A 22,204-nucleotide genomic window follows, 5' to 3' on the forward strand; every position below is an offset into this window, starting at 1 on the left:
TAGGTTGAATGTTCCATCCTCGTCAAGGATTGGTGAATTTTAAAGGCCACTGTCCAGAGGACAGAGTGAAAGGCTCAGTGAAACCCAACAGAAGTGTGAGGTGGACTAGCTCAGGCTGTTATAGAGCTGCTTGGGAATTCTGCAGTTGGAGGTTCAATCCTTATCCAGAGCAGGTGAATTTTAAAGTCCAGCGTCCAAGTAAAAAGGTTAAATGCACCCGGAGACATGTACATAAGCGTAGGCAGGATATCTCAGTGGTTAAGGCTAATGACCTCAGTGCGGGAGACTGTGGATCACATCTGATGCTGCCTCGCAAATATGCTACAGCAAGGGGGAGCCAGGACGCCAGGCCAAAGTGGGGATGTCATCATCATCATCATCCCCACATCTTATACACAATTAATTAATTAAATACTGGGTCTTGGTATTCCTCCTAAGACTGGGCTGTTCAGAGGTAGCTAGGACTGGATAATATGGCAGCTTAGGATGGGTAGGTAGGAAAAAGTATGATATAAGTATAGAGTATAGGATATGAAATAATATAAATTGCAATAATGATATGAAAAAATGTGATTATAAGTTACTCCAAGTAGATATTGGCTGCTTTAAGTGAAGTAATGAAATTTGGAAATGAGGTTTTATGATACTTTACCTTACAAGTCATTATAAAATGCTTAATATGTGTCATGTATACTGTTATAAAGTATTATGAATATTTATGAGGGCTTATAAGTATAATTATACAGTGCTATAAACAGGTTTTAGCACATTATAAGTATGTTTATAATGCATTATAGTCATTGGCGTCACAGAAAGTGTTTTTTATGGCATCTAATAGCCAAGTGGTTAACAGGCATACCATTTGTGCACTCAGTAGTCACTACTTATTCCTCTTGACAACACCCCAGAGACTCTCTGTGGGGTTCAGGTTAGGCGAGTTGGCTGGTCAATCAAGCACAGTAATGCCATGGTCAGTGCATGGCTCTGCGGGCAGGTGCCAAGTCCTGCTGGGAAAGCAGATCTCCATAAAGCATGTCAGCAGACGGAAGCATGAAGTGCTGTAAAATCTCCTGGTAGACGGCCATGTTGGCTCTGGACTTGATAAAACACAGTGGAGCAGCACCAGCGGATGACATGGCTCCCCAGATCATCACTGGACCTCAAGAAACTTGGATTCGGTGCCTCGATCTTGGACCACCGAGACCACTGCAAACAGACAGCTCTTTTGGCAGTGACACACTGAAATGATGTCCGAACATAAAGCAATAGTTTTAGATTTTTATTTCACATCTCAATGCCCTTGGTAAGATGAATGTCGAGTTTTGGTGACATTCGGACCTGCTGTGGAATTTCAACAGTCACGGTCATGTGTCATGGTCAAAGCAGTTATGTAGATGGATATAATACTGACAGGAAGAACGTTCCTTATTGCAGGAGGGTAGAGAGGTATCATCTGGTGATGCAGACTGAATTTTCCACATTTTTCTCTGCTTGTAATTAAAGAGCATTATATTTTACTGAGGTATGAAGATCTCAAATTTTGCCGGTCCTTTTGAAAAAGCTGTCAGAATTTGAAAGGCTTGTCGTAGCAACATGGGCAAAAAACACTCCATTGCAAACATATAATAGGCCAACACGTATGGGGAAACAAAATTCAACAAATGCATAAATAAATAAATAATTTAAATCCCATGCAATTGTAGGACAGGCAATAAAAACAAAAACAAGATTCTAGAAAGACAGTTTCGGCTACAGTGGGGTTGCGTGTTTGAAGACAAGTTTAGTACCCAAGCCTTAGCCCTTTGTCGTAGTCCCGCCCTCTTCGGTTTTCACAGGATATTGTATAGAAGAATAAAAGCTATTGCTAGATCCCAAAACACCCGGTAGCCAAAGCCTAGTAAGAGCAAACACATGCACTCACTCTTTAATCCTCATCCCACAAGACGTCAAGATCCATTAAATGTTCTTGTGCTCCCTTCTCTGTGTTGTCGTCACTGCATTCTGACACGATATCCGCCCCGGTAAACGAGCCAGGGGAGGAACATTCATCCATCGATCAAGTGTCAAATCCAACCGTAACATTACAGTTTCAACTCAGTGATATGATTGTGCATTCCCCTTACATGAAGGGATAAGGGCCTGTGGGAATGGTCTGAGCAGACAAATGTGGATCCAGGCACAAACAGGGCTGGGGCGGAGAAGGAGGGGGAAAAGGAGGAGGAGGTGTGAGGCTACACACCCACGGCGTTCCCGTTCACCTGTGTGGGAGGCCGTGGGGGGAGCGGGCTGCGTGGGGATCCCACGGGAGCATGGTGGGGGGTGCGAGGAGCCTCTGCTGAGTTCCCCCTCACACTGATGTGCTCCCATCCTCCCTGGAAGTCAAACACACATGACATGAGTGCATTTGTACAGCTGTAAGCACACACCACACACTTACATGTTACTTAACTTGTGCACTAGAGGGCACTATCAAGGCCACAATACACTGTACAGGGAGCATGTTTTCAGCCTCTTCAGTAGATGAACAGATGATTTGTGATCCTGAAACAGTATTAGTTTTTGCACTATTTCATATTTGAAGAATAGCTTTGCATTAAATGTTTTTTTCCCCTGCCGCTCAGCTTTCACATTAGTAATGTTGTTCCGTACCAGAGTTCACTTGCATCATCAACTGTGACATTTTTTGTGCTACAGTGTAGAAAAGGGCATTGCAGACAGACACTGCTGCCCCGGGGGCTGCACTGACATCAGCGGGGATCAGTGGGGACAAGCAGAGCAGCAAGATGAAGCTCTACTCCTGACAGGAGGAGCAGCTGCTGTCGGGAACGGAGCTCGGAGTTTGCAGGACGAAGGCGGCAGCGAAGACGGATATGTATGTTTTGGAGGCAGGCTGCGCTGCTGACAGAGTTGGGAAGGTTACTTTTGGAATATAATAGGTTACAGATTACCAGTTACCCTGTTAAAATTGTAATAAGAATGCAACTTATTATTACATCTGATTACTTTTCTGACAAATGTTTTAAACTGGGCAGTAAAGGTGAAAGCCCAAACTTACATTTTTTTACGTTTCCTCAAACCTGCAAACAATTCATTTATCTTCTCTGTTCTTAATTGTCCTTGCGAGTTGTTGTATTTTTTGCCACGATGAGTTTGATATTGCCGCTGATTTTATTATGACCGTACCACTGTACATGTGACCTACACTCACGACCACCTTTTCAAGTGGACTCGGGCATAGATCGGTGTACTTTCCTTCATATCATTACTAAAATATGAATTAGAGGGGGTATATTAAATGACCATGACTCACCCCTATCCCATAGTCCCAGAGCTGTCCCTTTGGTTGCATGGGTCCCACCCCCAGCCTGTGACAAACAGCTCCAGTAGTCTCAGAGGGGAAACATGGAACTCCGTCTGCTATGATCCACACCTGGAGAGAGCCACAGCACAGAATCAAACACTTGTCATCGATGGGTTATTATCAGACATAGTTTACAGTGGATTCCACTTTAATTCCTGCCACATGCTGATAAAACTTAGCTTTGGTGGGTAAATCAAGCGTCCCCATCCTCACTGTCCTGAAGCTCCCTGACGGCTGATTTAATGGCTTTGGTAAATACAGTGGTCACAAAGTAACTGTAACCACATTTCCTGGCCTGACTTCCTGTCTACTGTGGTGGTACTGACCTGGTCCAGTGGTCCCACAGAGACCTTGGTGACGTTGTTAGAGATGGGCTCCCAGGCAGAGCCCTGAGGGTAGCTGGGCGTGAGGCCCTGTCTGTACCACAAGTTACCTACATGAGATAAAAAATGGTTTATCAGATTTTAAGAGTCTTTGGTTCTAATAAAGCAAATAATCTGTGATGTTTACAGCTACTCACTGTTTTCATCCACAGCAAAGACAGAGGTCCTGCCTACAGACAGCTGTTTGAGAGTCTGCCTGAGGGGAGACGGGATGTGGTACCAGCATTCTCCTGCAGAGGGACGAGAGCACTGGAAATTTACTGCCTGCTGCATGAACTCAGACTATAAAAACCTTCATGCAGGACAGGGACATTATGTTGATGTATAACAGATTTCCATGTCGACTTTTTTGTCTTGCAGATGTGATACATTAAAAAATCATCTGAGTTTCACATCTTCAACTGACCTGCAGGGTTTTGTGGGGAGACGGAGCCTCTGTAGAACACAGCTCCGTCCTTGGCGATGGCCCACACCTGGTTGGCTCCGCCGATGGAGATAGACTTAAAAGGCTGGTCTGTGCCCACGTGTAGCCAGGAGCTGCCCTGTGAGATCAAACACACCGGGGTTAGAGAGTGCTGCTTTCAGCACTGACTACTTTTACAGGCACAAAATATGCCAGTTTTTGCCCTTATTCCAAAGAAGACAATATTCCTGCTTTTGGTTAAAAATCCAAAAGTAAATGTTTACTATCACAATTTGTTTTTCAGTTCTCACCGCAGGGTTTTGGGGGCTGACCCCCAGGCGACACAGGACATCTCCCTTGTCACTGAGGGCCCACACGGGGACATGCTCCATCCTGCTCTGGGCCAGGCATGGCATCAGAGAGATGTCACTCAGACGGATGGGAGGGACCTGCTGCCACGGACCTCTCAGTGTGATCTTACACTTCCTGTATGTAGAATATGTGATTATTTCAATGCTGAAGAAACTCAGAGTAGAGAACAACACAACTGTGTGAGAGTGTGTGATTACCTCGTCCATCTCCTGCGCCTCACAAAGTCTTTCATGGTTTTGTGGCCATGAAACGTCCTGCAGGAGGGAGACAAGTCAGACAAATTAAACACCGCTCTTTCTTACAATGTTATTATTTTCATCCTGGAAGATAAAAGTAACGTACACAGGGAAGTCTGCAGCGTACTGCCAGCCTTCTTTGTCTGTCCCTCCAGGGACGTTGTAGTCCACAGCCCACTCAGACACCTGAAACAAAGGAGCATTAGCTGGTGAAACAAGAAATTAAATGTGTTAGCAGGAGAGATTCTGAGTCAGTCCCACCTACCCAGGACCACTGAGGGGAGGGCGGGTGTGTGTTGCCTTTGGTGCACTCCTTCAATCCGCTCTCATCACTCCACATGGGGCGGTCTGTAGGAAGTCCTCTGGAGCCACAAACAAAAAGTTTAGGAGTGGTCAGAGACAGTCCTAAATTAAATACAAAGTCTTTATTAAACACTGTAAAAGATGAGATGTTCCTACTTGTCCGTATATCCCGTCATCGGGTTCCACCTTTGATTTTCATACACGTGAACGCTCCTGACATCAGTCTGCTGATGCATCGGAACTGCATCTTCTGCAGGGAGCACAAGCATGGACAAATATTTAATACATATTTAATGTGTGCATACACGTCTCTACAGCTGCAGCAGATGCTAGAGTCTTGAACCATGCTGAGGCAACTGCACATAAAACTACAAGCTGTTAGCAGGAAGACTGATTCTCTCCTGTGTGTGAGCAAGTTAATAATTAATTATAAATGTGACATAAATTTTACATTTAAAGTAAACAGCTTCACATCTTTGCACTGTGCCAATAAGGAAATATCATGAATATAATTATGAACATTCTGGATGAAATTGCACTCTTGAGCTCTTACACTAAACACCTCAGATTTAACGCTGTACAAACATATTTAGAAGCAACCCTACTTTATTTATCAGCCATACTGGTAACCTGTTTTTGCATTTTATATATTGTATATTTTGGAACGCACCTTATTTGCACCTTACTGTTATTTTATTTTAGTCAGTTCCCAGGGGTCTTTTGTTCAGTATATTGCACTCTATGTATCTTCAATTATGATGTGACGGGTCACAGCAATTTCCCTCCATATCAATAAAGTTCTGTCTTATCTTAGCTTACCTTATCTTACCTATCTTATCTTTCTTATTTTATTTTAGATTAAATAATCTTATCTTATATTAGCTTAATTTGTTTTAGTTTAAATTATCTTATCTTATTTTAGCTCAGATTAAATTATTTTATTTTATCTTAATTTATCTAATCTTATTTTATCTTATCCTAGATTAAATTATTTTATTTCATCTTATATTATCTTATTTTAGCTTAGTTTATCTTATTTGAGATAAAATAATTTTATTTTATCTTATATTATCTTAATTTGTCTTTGATTAAATTATTTTATCTTATCTTATATTAGCTTAGTTTATCTTATTTTAGATTAAATTATCTTATCTTATCTTATATTTGCTTAATTTATCTTAGATTAAATTATCTTAGTTTAGCTTAGCTCACCTTACCTAATGGTTATTGTATCAATTATAGATAAATATTTAGTGTAAATACAATACAAAATATCAGTAGCTTGTCTCTCTGGCTTGAGAGGTTGCACCAGCATATATGTTCCATGTTTACTTGATAAATAACTGAGCAATTATTAAAGTTGACACAGATCAATTATTATGTTGATCGAAAAATGTAATTTTAAAGGTTCACTATGCAGGATTGTCGGTAACTGTTTGTAAACATGTTCGCCAGCCAAAGTAAAAGTAAAGGCCAAAACCAGATTCATTCTCGTTTGGCGTTTTGCCTTGCTTTAATATTTCAAGCCCATAAATTTCCTGAACACAAAATTTTAGAAGACAATAAGAAAATATGGGTAGAGGGCAGAGTCTCCACACACTTCTGGTGGGTCATGAGCGATGATTGAGAGTGATAAGTTTTGGCGTTGTCGGCAGGATAGCCCTCGAAAATACATCCAGTTTGCTGCATCTCTTCACTCTGTGCCAGGAGCACATTGTGGCCTCATAAAAAAGGTGGGAGATCTTTTTGATCTTGTGACCTCGCCAGAGTTTGAGCAGATGCAGTGACTGGTGTCAGAATTCCTCCAAAAAGAACCTTGACGTTAAGTGTAAATTGATTAAGAGATATGAAGGACTTGGACATTTGATTTTTGACTTATACATGTGCACTGAGGTTTGGCCTCTTCTGTATGGGTTTATACATTGTTTTAGTACAATTCGGCATAGTATATCTCGAAGGACCCATCAGTAGTTTGTACATGGGAGTATCAGTGGGAAGTCTCTGTCATTTGTGGGAAACATATGGGTAAGTTTACCCGGGGTGGGCTGTTGCCCATAGCGCCCACTGTAGACCCAGGCAGTGCCGTCACACCCGATGCCCCACACCAGCCCCAGACTGTTAGACTCTACACAGCGCAGGTGACCCGGGACCTGCCGCCAGAACCTGCAGCACCACACACCAGAAGCAACCAGCATTACTGTTAGCACACAGAGGCAAAGCACTGCCACACACAGTCTTACAGAGATCTGACACATTAGCAGCAGATATAACACCCACTGTCACCATGCAGAGCAGTGTGTTAGCATGTGAGTGACACAGTTAGACAATGCAGACACAAAAAAGCTGTTGGAAGACCCGATCTACCAGAGAGACAGAGTGAAAACAAAAAAAGCTGGCAGGCTTTTTGGTATCAGTCTCACATGTGGTCACAGGGCAGAGTGTGTGCAGGAGCCTCCAGGGAGAAGGACGGCTCATGGACCATGATGTCTCCCTTTGAGGTTGTAGACCACAGGGCGTGCCTGGACGGGGGACCTGTGATCCCTCGACACTCACAGCAACAGTCAGACAACAGGCACAACTGAGGACACAGGACAGACACAGGAACAACAGGGAATGTGATCAGCAATGAGATTCAGCTAGCAAATGTAAATACTAGTAAAGTGTAAGTCAGATTCAGCTTCAACAACTAAAGCTGGTTTTAAATGCTGATAAAACTAAGGATATGCATTTCTCAGATGCTAGGAAGAAGTCTGTGAACACTCCTGATGTTATGACTGCTCAGGGAAACAAGTTAGAGGTTGTCACCTGTTACAAATATCTCAGTATTTGCCTTGATGACTTCCTGTCTTTTAGACCTCAGGTTGATAATCTTCTTCAAAAGCTGAGGCTGGTGTTAGGGTTTTATTTCAGGTCCTGTTTATCTTTTGAGGCCTGAAAAAGACTAGTTGCTGCTATGTTTTTACTGGTTCTGGATTACGGTGATTTGTTGTACATGATTGCATCTGCACATTGTTTTCACATGTTAGATACTGCATATCATAGTGCACTAAGACTTGTTACAAACTGGCTCAGTCACTGGTATTTGTTCATTTCTAAAGCCATACTGCTTAAACTCCCATTTGTACATTTGTACTTTGATTGAACAGAGATCTGACTGTAGCTACAGTCTGACATCTCAAGACTTAGTTTTGTTGTCTGTTCCTCGCGCACACACTGAGCTAGGTAAGAAAGCTTTTATGTGCTCTGCTGAAACTACATGAACTGGTCTCTGCCTGATTTTAAAGCTCTTATAAGTACAAGGATGAATGAGTGGGTTGGGTCTTGTCATTGTGTATAGGTGTTCTAATATTTCTACATGTTACTGTGTATCTTGTGTTTTTTATGGTGTTGTTCTTTGGCTGTAACTTTTTGTGTGCTGCTGTCTTGGCCAGGTCTCCCTTGTAAAAGAGATGGGTGATCTCAATTACAGACGCTCACTGATGGTCCGACTCCGGAGTGTCAGGGCCTTAATATGTGTGTAGAAACAACTTCACCACTTCCTCCAGGATACAGCTCTGTGCAAACATATTTCCATATAGAGAAATGGGGACATGGCGGTATGCTGATTGCAGATAGCGGGCATGTGTCTGCCAATTTATCCTGATTCTGATTCACCAACATATGCACAGTGGTAAGAACAACAGCCTGTGGGCATGTGTCATGAATGCGTTGGTGCAACTGTGTGCGCACATATTTTATGCACAGAGTAAGGACATATTAAAGGCACCTATTAGTAAATGAGGCCCATTGTCTTTACATGTGAGAGGGTGCCAGATTTCAGACTTTCACAAGTCTTTTCAAAGTCTTCTAATGCAGTGGTTCCCAACTAGTGGGTCGTGGTCCAAAAGTGGGTCATGGGTCCATTCTGAATGGACCACAAGTGACTCAAGAACTTGTCAAGTTTTCAAAAAAACACACTTCATTTTGAAGTACAGTGAATTTTTGGCACAGAGCTTTTATTTTGAAGTGCCATTTCTTGCTGCTGAGTGAATCAATAATGGACAGCTACTTAACAGAGACAGCAAACTAGCTCGACGGCATTGGCAAACACAAGTATGACTGTAAATATTTTAAACTGTGTGGACCTTCAACTGATGACCGAGGAGAAATCTCGACCCCGCGACCCACCAGTTGGGAACCACTGTTGTAGTGTATGATAGGCATAAGCTATATTTTCACCTATGTATTTGCTGCATGCTCTGTGTGCTTAAAGACACTTAGTTACCCAGTCATTCATGTCCTTTTCTGTTTGTGCTGCCAGTACCAGAGGCCACCTCTGTTTGGTCCTTTGGGTGGTGTACACAGCAAAGGCATAGTGGCAGTCCCTGAGCACTGGAACCAGCGCCGTCACTTCATTTATAAACACATGGAGGTACTGTGACACAGAGACGAGAACATTAGTACAAAGAGAGTGAGCAAAAGACAACTGTTGAAAACACAGCAGCAAAACTAACCTTCTTCTCATCGTACTGTGTGTAGTAGACAAAGAAAATGCTGTCCTTCTTGCCGTCAGACTTGGTGGACTGCTCCAGAGCAACACCCACATCCACCCAGCGCTGAGGCTTCCAGTCTCTCCACCAGCGCAGCGCACCTTTACGCACCCACACCGACTGGCGAGGCAAACAGGAGGGTGGGACCACATATAGACACAGATATGAAAAATGTGACAGGACAGCAGATGTGATCGATCTGAGACAGAAAGAAAGACGAACACAGGAGGTCTTACATTGCTTCTCTCCAGCGGTTTCTTGCTGATCTCCTCTCTGTGCTCCTGCTGCTGCTGTTCGCTCCAGGCTGCTGACTGCACTGGAGTCAGCGACAGGGAGCTGGTGAGAGGACCTGACAGACACACATACAAGTCAGACGTTTAGACAGACATACAGACAGACGACCATAGAGATGACACACACAGTATATCTCTATACATGTAAAGCCACAGACACACAGTGTACAACATTCAAACACAGATATAGTACAGATATAAACTGACATAAATGTGACAACATTGGTGACATTGTGATCTTTTGTATGTCAATTACTCAGCGCGTCTTATGTTGAATTCATGGAGAAAACTTTGCTTAACTAGAGGGTGAGAAATTTATATGCAGATCATTTTGTGGGTGAAGTACTCTTTTAATTTAATTGTTAATTGAGTAAGTAAATTAATTTTAAGAATCACTCCATACTGGTTGTACATATACCTGTGGGACTAAGCCAGCTGATGTGTGAATCCGCGTCCACATCACAGCCTCCACCAGAGATCCAGGCCCACACTGGCCCGTCCTCTTCTCCAACACCCTGAGAGGTCTCCAGCGTCCCCAGGGCATACGTGGCAGCAGCACCGCCATCACCTGACGAAGACCCCAACGCCTGCGCACACCGAGCTGCCTCTGCTCCCTCCAGATCCACGTTCATCCAGGGAACATCGTGTCCTGCGGTCTCAGGGGTCTGGAGTATCGGGGCTGGGGACGGCTCCTCGACCTCTTCAAGTGGTACCTCTGCGATGGACAGCTGGGGCGTGGAGGTTTTGTCACGGTCAGACACCAGGCTGTTGATGAAGCTGTCGCTCGCAGGGATGAATGGTTTGGGGGCGTCCTGTTGGGAAGCTGAGGGAGCGTCCTCTGTTTTCAGGGGAGGTGAAGGTGAGTCTGCTCCCCCTAAGGGGACGACAGAGGGGGCTGCTGCCTCCAGGACTGGGGCATCTTTAGTGCTGTTTTCTGGATCAGCTGGACCTAACTCTGAGTCTGAGTCGGTGCAGCTCAGGACTGAGCCTTGTGAGGCATCCGTCAGCTGGCCACCAAACTCACGCTCCTTCCTGTTAAACAACACATGCAGAAAAAAATAAGGGGTCCGTTTTATTACAAGATTAAATACGATTCAACTTGATTATTCATACAGACCTGGGTGGGATAACCTCTTTACTGTTGCCCCATTCGGCAGAAACAGGAATCCAGCCGTTCCCGCTTGGTTCAGACAGCGTCACGCCCATTCTGAAATACAGGCCGCGGTCCTCACCTACCGCCCACACCTGACAGATGAAAGAGAAGAAAACAAAGTAGAAAAACAGAGGTAAAATTAATCTTCAACTTCCGGGACTGAAAAATGAAGCCAATGCGGAGGTGCCAAAACACTGCAGTTCCTTGAATGGCCACTTGAGGGTGACCCCCATGTTAATACACCCAACTTTACAGCAGCCTGGTACAAAAACGTGGTCTCTGTAGCTAATTTCCCGGCGAAGAGACCACAAAGCAGTGGGTGACAATCACAATCAGAGGCACACACCCTGAGCCATTAAATAAATCCACTCAGTCACCACAAGAAGGAAATACAGTGACAACACAGAAAACTAAATGTGTCAGATTCCTGCTAAATGCCAAATGAGATAGAATGAAACTTTTATTCACTCTTCAAAGGTGTATCAGTGACACAAGTAGGCCACAGGCGACTGTTACTTTATAAGGCCATATACTGTAACACTGGCGCCCGCCACCTCACACACGCCATATCCATAATTGCAACCCTGAAATATGAAATATGGGATATGATGACGACGGCTTGGCCAGCTTCTAATTAGGGAGTCTCCCATATGTCAGGCCAGTAGGAATATAGTCTGGGGATATATAAGGCTGGGCCTGAGGCGCTACTGCTGGGACATTGGCTGGAACGGCTGGCTGTACTCGTGTTACAGGGCAACCGCGGGGCAGGACTGGAGGCCAGAGGTAGAAGGCCTTGGGGGGAGGGGGTGAACAGAGGTGAGAGACGGAAGGGGAGGAGGTGTGAGATGTGGGTTTGCAGTGCTAGCAAAGTCTTCAGCAGTGAGATACAGAGCGAAAGCCTCTCTAGCCCCGACCCCAGCCCTGATCTGGCTCGTCCTGAAACCAGATCCAGAGTTGAGGGTAAAGTGAATCGGTCAGAGGGGGAGCAGTGAGAGTGGAGCGGCTGGCTGGGGTGGACACATGCTACAGTGAGGTTAAAGGAATCAGAAAGGCTGGAATGCTCATGCTCATTAATAATGAAATGTTACTGACAAAAAATCTAGTATGTTGTTTTTGGTGTCTAATAAATTTAAATGTTAAGGTGTCACTGAAATACACCTTCAGTACTAACAGCTACGTTGCTGAACACAAGCCTTGGCTAAGATTACTGCTGCTAACACGCCCCAGAGTTGGGAACCCCCTTTAGCATTGTTAACTACACTTGCAGGCCACTTTATTAGGTACACCTGTTCAACTGCTCGTAAACTCAAGTAGCTAATCAGCCAATCACATGGCAGCAACTCAATGTATTTAGGCATGTAGACATGGTCAAGACGACCTGCTGAGGTTCAAACCAAGCGTCAGAATGTGGAAGAAAGGGGATTTAAGTGACTTTGAATGTGGCATGGTTGTTGGTGGCAGATGGTCTGAGTATTTCAGAAACTGCTGATCTACTGGGGTTTTCACACATAAGGTTGAAAATGCCTTGTTGATGCCAGAGGTCAGAGGAGAATGGCCAGACTGGTTTAAGATGATAGAAAGACAACAGTAACTCATATAACCACTTGTTGCAACCAAGGTCTGCAGAAGACCATCTCTGAACCAACAACACGTCCAACCTTGAAGCAGATGGGCTACAGCAGCAGAAGACCACACCAGGTGCCACTCCTGTCAGCTAACAACAGGAAACTGAGGCTACAGTTCACACAGGCTCACCAAAACTGGACAATAGAAGATTGGAAACACGTTGCCTGGTCTGATGAGTCTGGATTTCTGCTGCCACATTCAGATGGTAGGGTCAGAATTTGGTGTAAACATGAAAGCATGGATCCATCCTGCCTTGTATCAACGGTTCAGGCTGGTGGTTGTGGTGCAATGGTGTGGGGGATATTTTCTTGGCACACTTTGGGCCCCTTAGTACCAACTGAGCATGGTTTAAACACCACAGCCTACCTGAGTATTGTTGCTGACCGTGTCCATCCCTTTATGACCACAGTGTACCCATCTTCTGATGGCTACTTCCAGCAGGGTAACGCACCATGTCACAAAGCTCAAATCATCTCAAACTGGTTTCTTGAACATGACAATGAGTTCACTGTACTCCAATGGCCTCCACAGTCCAAATCTGCAGCAACTGTGTGATGCTATCATGTCAATATGAACCCAAATCTCTGAGGAATGTTTCCAGCAACTTGTTGAATCTATGCCACCAAGAATTAAGGCAGTTCTGAAGGACAAAGGGTTTCAACCTGGTACTAGCAAGGTGTGTGTATGTTAGCAAAAGGGTTCTTTTTGGATGATACAAATTAAGCGAAACATGGGCCAAGTAACTCATAGTACTCCTTTAAAGGGAAAAATCACTACATTGTGATAAGGCTCAGGCTCTCATCAAAAAGGTGTGATGATGACACAACCAGCAGAAATCTTTTAACCTGGTCATTGAGTCCGACATCCACCGTTATCATCTCCCCTCCGATGCTGATCCAGCCGGAGCCACAGGGGTTGTGGGAGTTGACGCCACGTCTGAACCACACCTTGAAACACATAAACACACAGATACAGATATGTTACCATCACACTGAACAACAGCCACTTAGAGTTTTACACACGTGAGGAACAGTGATTTACCTTATAGTCTTTAGTGACCACCCAGACCACGCTGACTCCAACAGCCACATGAAGCGCTTCAACGTCCTTTCCTGGTGATTCCACCTCCACCCACGATGTGCCTGATAGACGAAGACAATGTTGCGTGTTCACTGACACTGACGTTTAATCTTACACCATCATATTTGACTTTTGAAAAATGTAACAGGATATTGCTGATGATAATCTTTGTAGAGTACAATAATCCTGGCCTATTGTCTTGGGTCTCCACATATGACAACACTGCACGTAGTCTCTTATATCCCGACACAATTCCCACAATCATAAAATAACCACATAGAAAGGATTGTTAAAGAAAAGAAAAAGGGGCAAAGATGAGAGATAATGGAAAAATAATATTGGTGGGTACATGTTAACGTGAACTACAGTGAGTGCTGACCAGTCGGGCTGTCCAGGGTGAGGCCAGTGCGGACTAGCAGGTTCCCGTCCCACAGTAAAGCCCACAGCAGGTCTCCTGGGCCTGCTGATAACTGAGCCACCTCTTTGGGCACTTCTACTTCCTCCCAGCTGGTGCCCTCTGGGACCCGAGGGTGGATGCCCTCCCTGAACCACACCTGCAGAGTGAAGACAAAGTCATAAAATTGGACTGAGTAGGAAATAGTATAACATGCTTCTAGACTTAAAATGACACATCCATAATACAAGATATTATGTATTTAAGACACATGTCAGTGACAGCACTTTATATTTCTCAGGCTCAAGAAGATTTAAGTTTAACTATGTGAATTATATGAGGCTATGCTGCCCCCTTGTGATCAAAAATTATAAGTGCACTGCACTGACAGAAGCCTGTTGCTACAACATCTGACTGAGATCCATATTTGCAGCATTTGATCTCATAAAATTTCAATCTTTGTCTAAGACAGTGTGTTTGGTAAAGACAAATTAGGCTACACAACTGGAGTGTTCAACAGCACTGTGGAGAGGCTGCCTAGGGGGAAATACACACCACTGTGAACAAGAGTATAGGTACATTCAGTGCTACATCAATAATTCAGTAACCTTTACAGTATTACCATGATTGTTTTTAATTGCACATAATATGTTTTTAACTGTTTTAATTATTTTTAATTAACCCCAGAGCTGCAAATTCTCAAAAACATAGTGAGTAGTGCACATAATCCTTCAGTTTAAAGGGGACCTATTATGCTTTCCCTTATTTTCTATCGTTACAATGTTGGATGTTATAAAAAAAAATATCAAAAGTGGCCAAAGTTTCATATAATGAGGTAAATGTATGTGACATAAGCTGACGTCAATTTGTGTCAAACATCTTTATACGGTGAGCTCCTCCAGGCACGCTACTGCAAGTGTTTGCATTACGTATGTATGTCTGGCTACATGCTAACATCAGGGACACGTAATCTTGGCTGCCCATGTTGTTAATTTCTCCCTGATTGCGGATCACAGTCCTGCTCAAACATGTACAGTTGTGTTTAGAGGCTTTTATTGGTCATTTTTAATGGGAGAAAGTTAAGGTACACACAGTCATTGCCTGGTTGCAAGTACACTGCTCCATGTAGCTACATGCTAATGTCAGGGAAACATGTAATCTTGGTCGCTGATGTCAAAAATTTCTCTCAGATTTCGGATCATATTCCTGCTGGAATGTGCCTGATTGTGTTTAGAAGCTCCATCACAGTCATTTTTTGAGCTGCAATGACAGTGCAGAGGTGCCGAGATTCAAACCTGGAAACGTTGACCAATCAGAGCAGACTGGGCTTTTTAAGCACGTAAACATGTTCTAGTAGAGAGCCAAAATACACGATGCATAACAGGTCCTCTTTAAGTTGAAAAAAATGAAAAGAGGAGAAAGCTATGTGGACTTCACACGCCCTAAAACCTTTGTCACACGACTGTTGGTGGAGCAGACTGACCTGTCCTTGTTGGGTCACACCCCAGAGGTAGGGATACCTTCCAGACTGGTCGCTCATCTCCCAGCCACCACAGCTTATGTCACAGAGTGGCAGTGGAGGCTTCCTGGGACTGTCCAGAGGGATCTGCAGTAAGACAGAGGATTTGCTTGTGACTTCAGTTTGATCTGTATTCAACTTTTCTGCACAGATACTTAGGGAGATTCCAATGTGCACACAGCATCAGCCTCAGTTAGCCAGCTGGAGGCAGACGAGTTACCACAAGGAGAAGTATAATGGGATTAAAGTAAAAAAAAATATACAGGATATTTTAGTTTTAAACTGTTACTCCAGAAGTTGTCATGTCTAAAATCAACACTGTAAGCTGACTACATGATTACTATAAGTGAACTTACCCATTCTTGAGAACTGGGACAAATCTTGTACTATCAAAAATATCCCTTAAGATTATAATTTATCAACACACTAATTTTGTTTTTGGAGTGAAACATTATTTTTAACGGACTTATATATATAAAATAAATGTGACTTATAAAATATTTCAATTTGCTCTCATTTTTCAACCTCTAAACTTGTCCTGTGCCAGAAAACACCCTTGTCCTAGAATTCACGACTTAAAACTATTAAAAAGACGTCAAAAATTAAAATTAAACGGTACGTACTGATAAAATCTTTTTAAAAATATACTGCTATAATCATCTTTATTTTAAAATATATATATTTTTGAAAATGTTGGCCCTTTAAAGATGTTTCCCAGATTTTTGTCAACTTTTTGTCAGGTTTCTAGGAAAACATTTTATGAAAGGAATAAGCTAAATCACAGGGACTGCTGTCTCACTTCCTGGTTTCCAAAAAGGCAGGAATGCTGCTCAAGTACTGGTAAGCTATCTATTTTTTGATAAATTTGTTAATAATATTGCTATCAGGTGTGTCAGCCATAATAGGTCAACTCTGTAGCCCTTATAAATCAAAACTAAATAAGAATTCTGGTTTAGAAATGAGAGCTTTGATCAGCAGCAAGAGAACTCTTTGTAACTTGGACAAGATGAAATTGCTTCTCACTACGACTGCAGTGAAATTCATAAAGACATAACTTTCTGTCAACTCCGTCAGATCTTACCTCTGACATCTACTATATATGCTATTCAAGAAAAAAATTGAATCACTGGGAAGTTGGTCCTTTACAAGTTTTCCAGTCAAGACTTTGATCTTTTAAAATATATGTTCCTAGTCCTGGTTGAAGAGTAAAAATCAAAACCCCAAAAAGAAAGGTTTTGTCCCAATTTCTGAAGAATGAGTGAACTATTTAAACAGCATTTGTACAGGACTGACTCTGTCCCAAACTTTAAGGTCCATATATACAGTTGATCACTGTAACTGTGATCACTATAAGCAGTTCCCACTGTATATAATAGTCTCAGAGAGCGTCCAAACCTTTGCCCAGGTGCCTTGTGCTATATATCTCCTGTAGCGGATCCACCGCCTGCGACGAACACAGGAATTCCACTTCTTGTCTGGAGAGAAGTTGGCCGGGAAGTCGACTGCATACTCCCAGCCCTGAAGAGAGACACAAACAGAGCCACAGTAGAGTAGACAGTATAATAAATATATTTACATATATTTAATTTATCCAAATTAGAGAGATAGCAAGCAAGAATAAAGAAAGAACAGGAACAAATACAAATGTCAGTCTGTGTCTGTGTGTGTTCATGTGTTGTTTCTTACCCCAGTCTGACTGGGCTCCCCTCCACAGCTCTGATCCACATACCAGTCTCCCTCCCACTCCCAGCTGCGGGACGGCAGCTCAAAGCTGTGGAGCGGCTGAGGATTCATCCCGGTCACGTCGCTCCACGGCCAGCGGTCGGTGGGCAGCAGTGTGTCAGTGAAGCTGTCCACTGGGTTCCATCTCTGAAAACACACACACACAACAACAGCACTTTAGCATTATCGACATACAGCGTCTACATTGTGAGTGTGACAACATACAGCCTGAACCAACCTGGTTTTCATAGGTCTCCTCCCTGTAGCGTATGGGAGTCTCGCTGGGCATCATGTTGAGGTAAACGTGGTGGTCGCAGCCGATGCCCCAGCAGCGCCCCTTCCCCGCTGTGACACGCTTCAGCTCCAGCAGCAGGTCGTCTGCCCGCTCCCAGCGCTGGCCGGCTGTGGAGAGACTGTACACCCGGCCGTACACATCCACGGCCCACAGCAGCGTGATGGGCATGATGGCCCCTGAGAGGAGACAGCAGGACAGCACTCGTCTTTCCAATCTGTCTGGTATTTACTTTATGACTCTGCGCACTTGAGCCTTATTGACATCCTGCAGATATACGACCATGAGTGAAAGCTACATTTGCATTTAGATTCATCTTTGAATAGTGAGTGTTATTTTCCCACTCTGGTAGTCTGCATCCCTATAATAAAAAAGAGGATCAGAGCCATAAGAGAAAGACATATGTGATGAGATGTGTCGCTCCATCAGAGGTCAGTGGTTGAAATGAGAAATCTGAATTAGTTTTTTAAGAATTCTGCAAATAAACTAAAATATACTCTCAAAGTTTTGGATTCTGACTTTATTCTCAGGTTTCTATCTTTCCCTCATCTTTCTTGTTGTTTCTCAACTGTTTCTAAAAATTATTATCTAACCTTTAGATTTCTTTTCTTAGTGACCACTCCGACATGACCATAGAATCTACAGGTTTAAGTGAAATTTAAATTAAATGTAATGCTTTTAAGACTTTTTCAAGATAGTTTTTAACCAAATTTAAGACATATTTTTGGACAAATCTTGGACAAAATTTTATCATATTACAATTGTATACAGTCTATGGCTATTATGGAATGTTCTGGTGGGAAACCTTGGGTCATTGCCACTTGGCACTCACCACCCACCCGAACATTGTCCCAATCTGATCGAGCATACATGCCGATATCCCAGAGGTACCTCCAATCTACGGTGGAGCCTCATTGGATCAGACTTGGCTCTGACCTTTCGAGACATGGACACGGGACCTCTGTGGTGTCTGGCACCAGGGTGTTGATGGCGGATACTTTGAGTCCTGTGGGTAGTGAGGTGGGGTACCAGCATGTTCCACGGATGCTCAGTGGGATTGGGATCTGGTTTTTGAAAAATTCTACAGTATAGCCGTCAGGTCCAGGGGCCTTGTTGTTATCCTTTAATTACAAGCTGTACTTCTTCTAAGGTTATAGCTTTATTCCAGAAATCTGTGCAGCTATATAAAAGTTTGTAATAGAAGTAGGGTCTTTTTCAGACCTGGAACAGTAAAGTTCTTTATAAAACTCCAAAAATCAATTGTTGATTTCTTTGAAATTGCGGAGTAAATTCCCTGCATTACTTTTTTTGCTCTGGATGGTGCGATCACTTTCCATTTTTCTGAGTTGTCTTGGCAGCAATCTGTGTGTTTGTTCCCTCATATTATGATCTGTGCAAACTGAAACCACTCTCAATAAAATACTTTAACTAGTTGTTCACTTCACCTGTCAGTGGTTTTACTGTTTTGGCTTGCAGAAGCGGGTTTTATGTTGGAATATGGTTATTAGCGCAAGTTAGGCTAATGTTTTAGTGCTATGTTTAAAGATTTGTACCATCAGATACTGACTCATTTTGACATCAAAAACTAAAAGATGGATAAATAAAAAATTGTATACGATGTTTGTGGCAATTAATACCTCACAAATACAAATTTAAGACTGCTGAATGACTATTAGATGAATGAAATATCTATCTATAAAGTTTAAGGCATTAATAGACTTTTTAATGTAGCATGCAGACATCTTGGTGGCTACGGGCTTTTAATTTGAAATTTCTGACCGGAAGTCTTGTGTTTATTCTGGCTGTGTGGCTTGACACTTGCTTTATCGACTGATACTAATCCGCTACAGTATTGACAGTCACTATGCCTCGACTACTGCTGTACTATCACACAGGCCTTAATTCGGTTTATTGAAATAATAAATTAAAATGTTCAATGATGATATAAAGCAGCAGCTTGAACTTTATTCTGAAATACAGAAAGACAACTGGTTGTTATATTTTTTTTTATAGGACTATAATTTCATATAATAAACTTAATGTTGCTTATAGAGGTTGCAGTGGAGCTTCACACACACATACACACCGTGGGCTCACGCAGCAGCCTACCTGAATATTGGTATCTGATCCGCGGTTGTCAAGGGAATATCAGCGCACGCGACATGACATCAGGTGCAACAGCCGATACCTGCCATGTCCGAGGCCCCTGCTAGGACACATTCACACCCCATAATAAACAACAACAGAGGGAGTTAAAGCACGACATGCAGCGTGATAACACACACAGCTGATATGGAGTCGTATGCCGCAAAGTCGGCTATAAGCTGTTTACATGTCCAGGGTGCAGGCAGCCTCACACACACACACCCTCACACACACTCTCACACACACACACACACCAGTTACTCACATATGAGGCTCTGTCATGAGCAAACACCACTGAAGAAGAAAAGTAAAGTCACTCATGCACATTCCGGCTGTGCTGTTTAATTCACATCAGGTCCAAAGGAATGCTGTCCAACTCCCGAGCCCACAACAGGAAATGGAGGAAGTGCTGCTCTGATTGGCTGAAGCTCTGCAGGAGTCAGGGATCCCTGTCTCCTATTGGTGGAACAAAGACGAGCTCCTGCTAGTTTTTTCTTTCCGACGGCAGCAGCTGATTGACGCGCATATTTCAATAATTTATTCAGCGCCAAATGAATTATTGAAGCGCAGGTTGGTTTTACCTGTTTGGCTACAGTTTGGAAAATGTCATCAAAAACCAACAGGCCGATCAGGATGAAAACAAAATGGCAGAGACAGAAAGTTTACTGAATAACACTGATGTTTGGAGGTAGTGAACCAGTGCTGGGGAGTAAAGTTACATGTAACTAAATTACAAAATAAATGACATTGTAATCAGTTACAGTTACTGAGAAAAATATGTTAGTTATTACAAATAACATTTATTCTGTGGCTTTGCATCAGTTTAAAACATTTGTTACAGCAGTAATAGAAAAGTAATTAAATGTAACAAGTTGCATTACTTTGATGATGTAATTAAAATAGTTAATTAACATAACTTATTACATTTGAGCAGGGTAACTATTAATATATGACCTATTACATTTCAAAAGTAACCTTCCCAACACTGAATGTCACTATAACTACACATACTCAAGCACTGTAGGCCTACTTAAGTACAAATACTTTTACTTTATTTAATTTTTTTCCATTTTATGGTGCTTTACAGTATGTGAAGGGGGACATGTAGAGAACACTGCCCTCTGTAGGTAGGGTTACAGTGTTTCCTGCTTGGTGTGTGCAGGTAAGGGAGATCTAGGGTTGTAGTGATGCTGTGTCCTGACTGATCCTGACTGATCTATGCTCTGTATGTGTGCTCCATGTTGAAGAGATAGGCCACAGATAGCTGCTTTTGTTTGTTTGACTGTAGGCCTGTCACTAATATAATCATGTAATCCTTTGGGAAATTCAGTCTTTGTCTCCCCCTTGTCTGAGCCAGAGTGTTCGGCCTGCTGATCGTCCCAGTGTCTCCTCCTTTAACCAGGGTCTCAGAGTGAGCAAGGTAACCTAAACTGGTGTGATAATGTAGGAGGGTTAATCCCTGGAAATGATTTTGACCATGTTATCCCTTATTGCAGACTGAGTGCCAGACCGCTGCTTTGCCTGAACCAGTCCATCTATGTCATCTGGCTTAATTTGTCTGCCATGTTGAATTGGACTCAACCTTAGTTTTAGTGTGAATTGTTGTGATGCCTGATTGCTACACTGTCATAACTGGATTCAGTACTGTCCTTTTCACTACTGTGAGCTGAACCAACTGAAATCTAATGGTGGTGGTCACTTGAGTCTCTCCTTGCAGTGTAAGTTGCAGTGTAGACTGCAGTGTTGAGGCTCACAGTGGGCTCACGTGGTGGTAATTACTGGGGTCTGCGATAGACTTACTTGCTACATCAAATACTGGCTTTTCATTTCATACTGCAGTTTGTACTTCTTAGATGTTAATGGTTTTAGATATTTATTCGTATTGTCAAATAAAAGTTATTGTCTTTACTTATGATTATTTTCTCTTTTGGACTCCAGCAACAAAAAAAAAATCGTATTTTTTTAAATAGAGTTGTTGCATTGGTCTTAAATACTGTTTGGCCACATATAGGCCAACTTCTAATCCACTACATCTCAGAAGCAAATATTGTGTCTTTTACACCATTTCTTTTTGATACACTTCCTGTCCTTTGAAAGCCACAAATCTCCAAATTTGGTGATTTCCAATTTGAATGTTTGTGATAAACAAAAGGATGAAATGTTCATTTATGCGTTGAGAAAATTCTCCTACTTTTTAAGATAAACTCTTTAAAAATAAGCTGGAAAAAGCTGAAAACAGTTTTTCTGAGCTCATGAGCTTTTAGAAATACGAGGTTCTCACAAACATATGATGATTTTTTATGACTTGCAATTTTCATTTTATAATCAAATCTGTCACATCCCATGGTTTACATAATACAGTCCATCACAACAACAAAACACCCCCCCGACCT

The 22,204-nt window shown here is 42.7% G+C and overlaps 1 protein-coding gene across 3 annotated transcripts; it reads right to left on the reverse strand.

Annotated features, from left to right (window-relative positions):
• Positions 1–1,266: 1,266 nt before the first annotated feature.
• On the reverse strand, positions 1,267–21,712 carry tecpr1b (tectonin beta-propeller repeat containing 1b). Of its 3 annotated transcripts, none has more exons than XM_050068737.1 (26): positions 20,077–21,711; positions 19,776–19,872; positions 17,613–17,845; positions 17,339–17,521; positions 17,048–17,170; positions 15,617–15,739; positions 14,119–14,293; positions 13,701–13,801; positions 13,505–13,606; positions 10,998–11,125; positions 10,299–10,912; positions 9,824–9,936; positions 9,552–9,707; positions 9,323–9,472; positions 7,479–7,636; positions 7,094–7,221; positions 5,215–5,308; positions 5,021–5,117; positions 4,862–4,941; positions 4,717–4,773; positions 4,459–4,633; positions 4,151–4,286; positions 3,882–3,974; positions 3,688–3,794; positions 3,311–3,430; positions 1,267–2,372 (listed from the first exon to the last, which is right to left on the reverse strand). In XM_050068737.1, exons 3-26 carry the CDS (start codon positions 17,835–17,837, stop codon positions 2,232–2,234), a joined length of 3,579 nt encoding a protein of 1,192 aa, XP_049924694.1. In that variant the 5' UTR covers positions 17,838–17,845; positions 19,776–19,872; positions 20,077–21,711; the 3' UTR covers positions 1,267–2,231. The 3 variants fall into 3 exon arrangements, with proteins under 3 accessions (XP_049924694.1, XP_049924695.1, XP_049924696.1); XM_050068738.1 differs by having other exon boundaries at positions 19,776–19,875; XM_050068739.1 differs by lacking the exon at positions 19,776–19,872 and having other exon boundaries at positions 20,077–21,712.
• Positions 21,713–22,204: the final 492 nt, after the last annotated feature.

The sequence above is a fragment of the Epinephelus moara genome, chromosome 18 (assembly GCF_006386435.1).
Source record: "Epinephelus moara isolate mb chromosome 18, YSFRI_EMoa_1.0, whole genome shotgun sequence".
Taxonomy (NCBI): domain Eukaryota; kingdom Metazoa; phylum Chordata; class Actinopteri; order Perciformes; family Serranidae; genus Epinephelus; species Epinephelus moara.

Excerpts from the sequence above, each read along its gene's own strand:
- tecpr1b (XM_050068739.1), bottom strand. The coding sequence starts at position 17,837 with ATGCCCATCACGCTGCTGTGGGCCGTGGATGTGTACGGCCGGGTGTAC. Across the intron at positions 11,126-13,504 it reads ATGTCGGACTCAATGACCAG|GTGTGGGCGGTAGGTGAGGA; the intron begins GTTAAAAGATTT and ends TTCATCTGTCAG. Across the intron at positions 4,942-5,020 it reads CCTCCCCTCAGTGGTCCTGG|GTGTCTGAGTGGGCTGTGGA; the intron begins GTAGGTGGGACT and ends CCTTTGTTTCAG.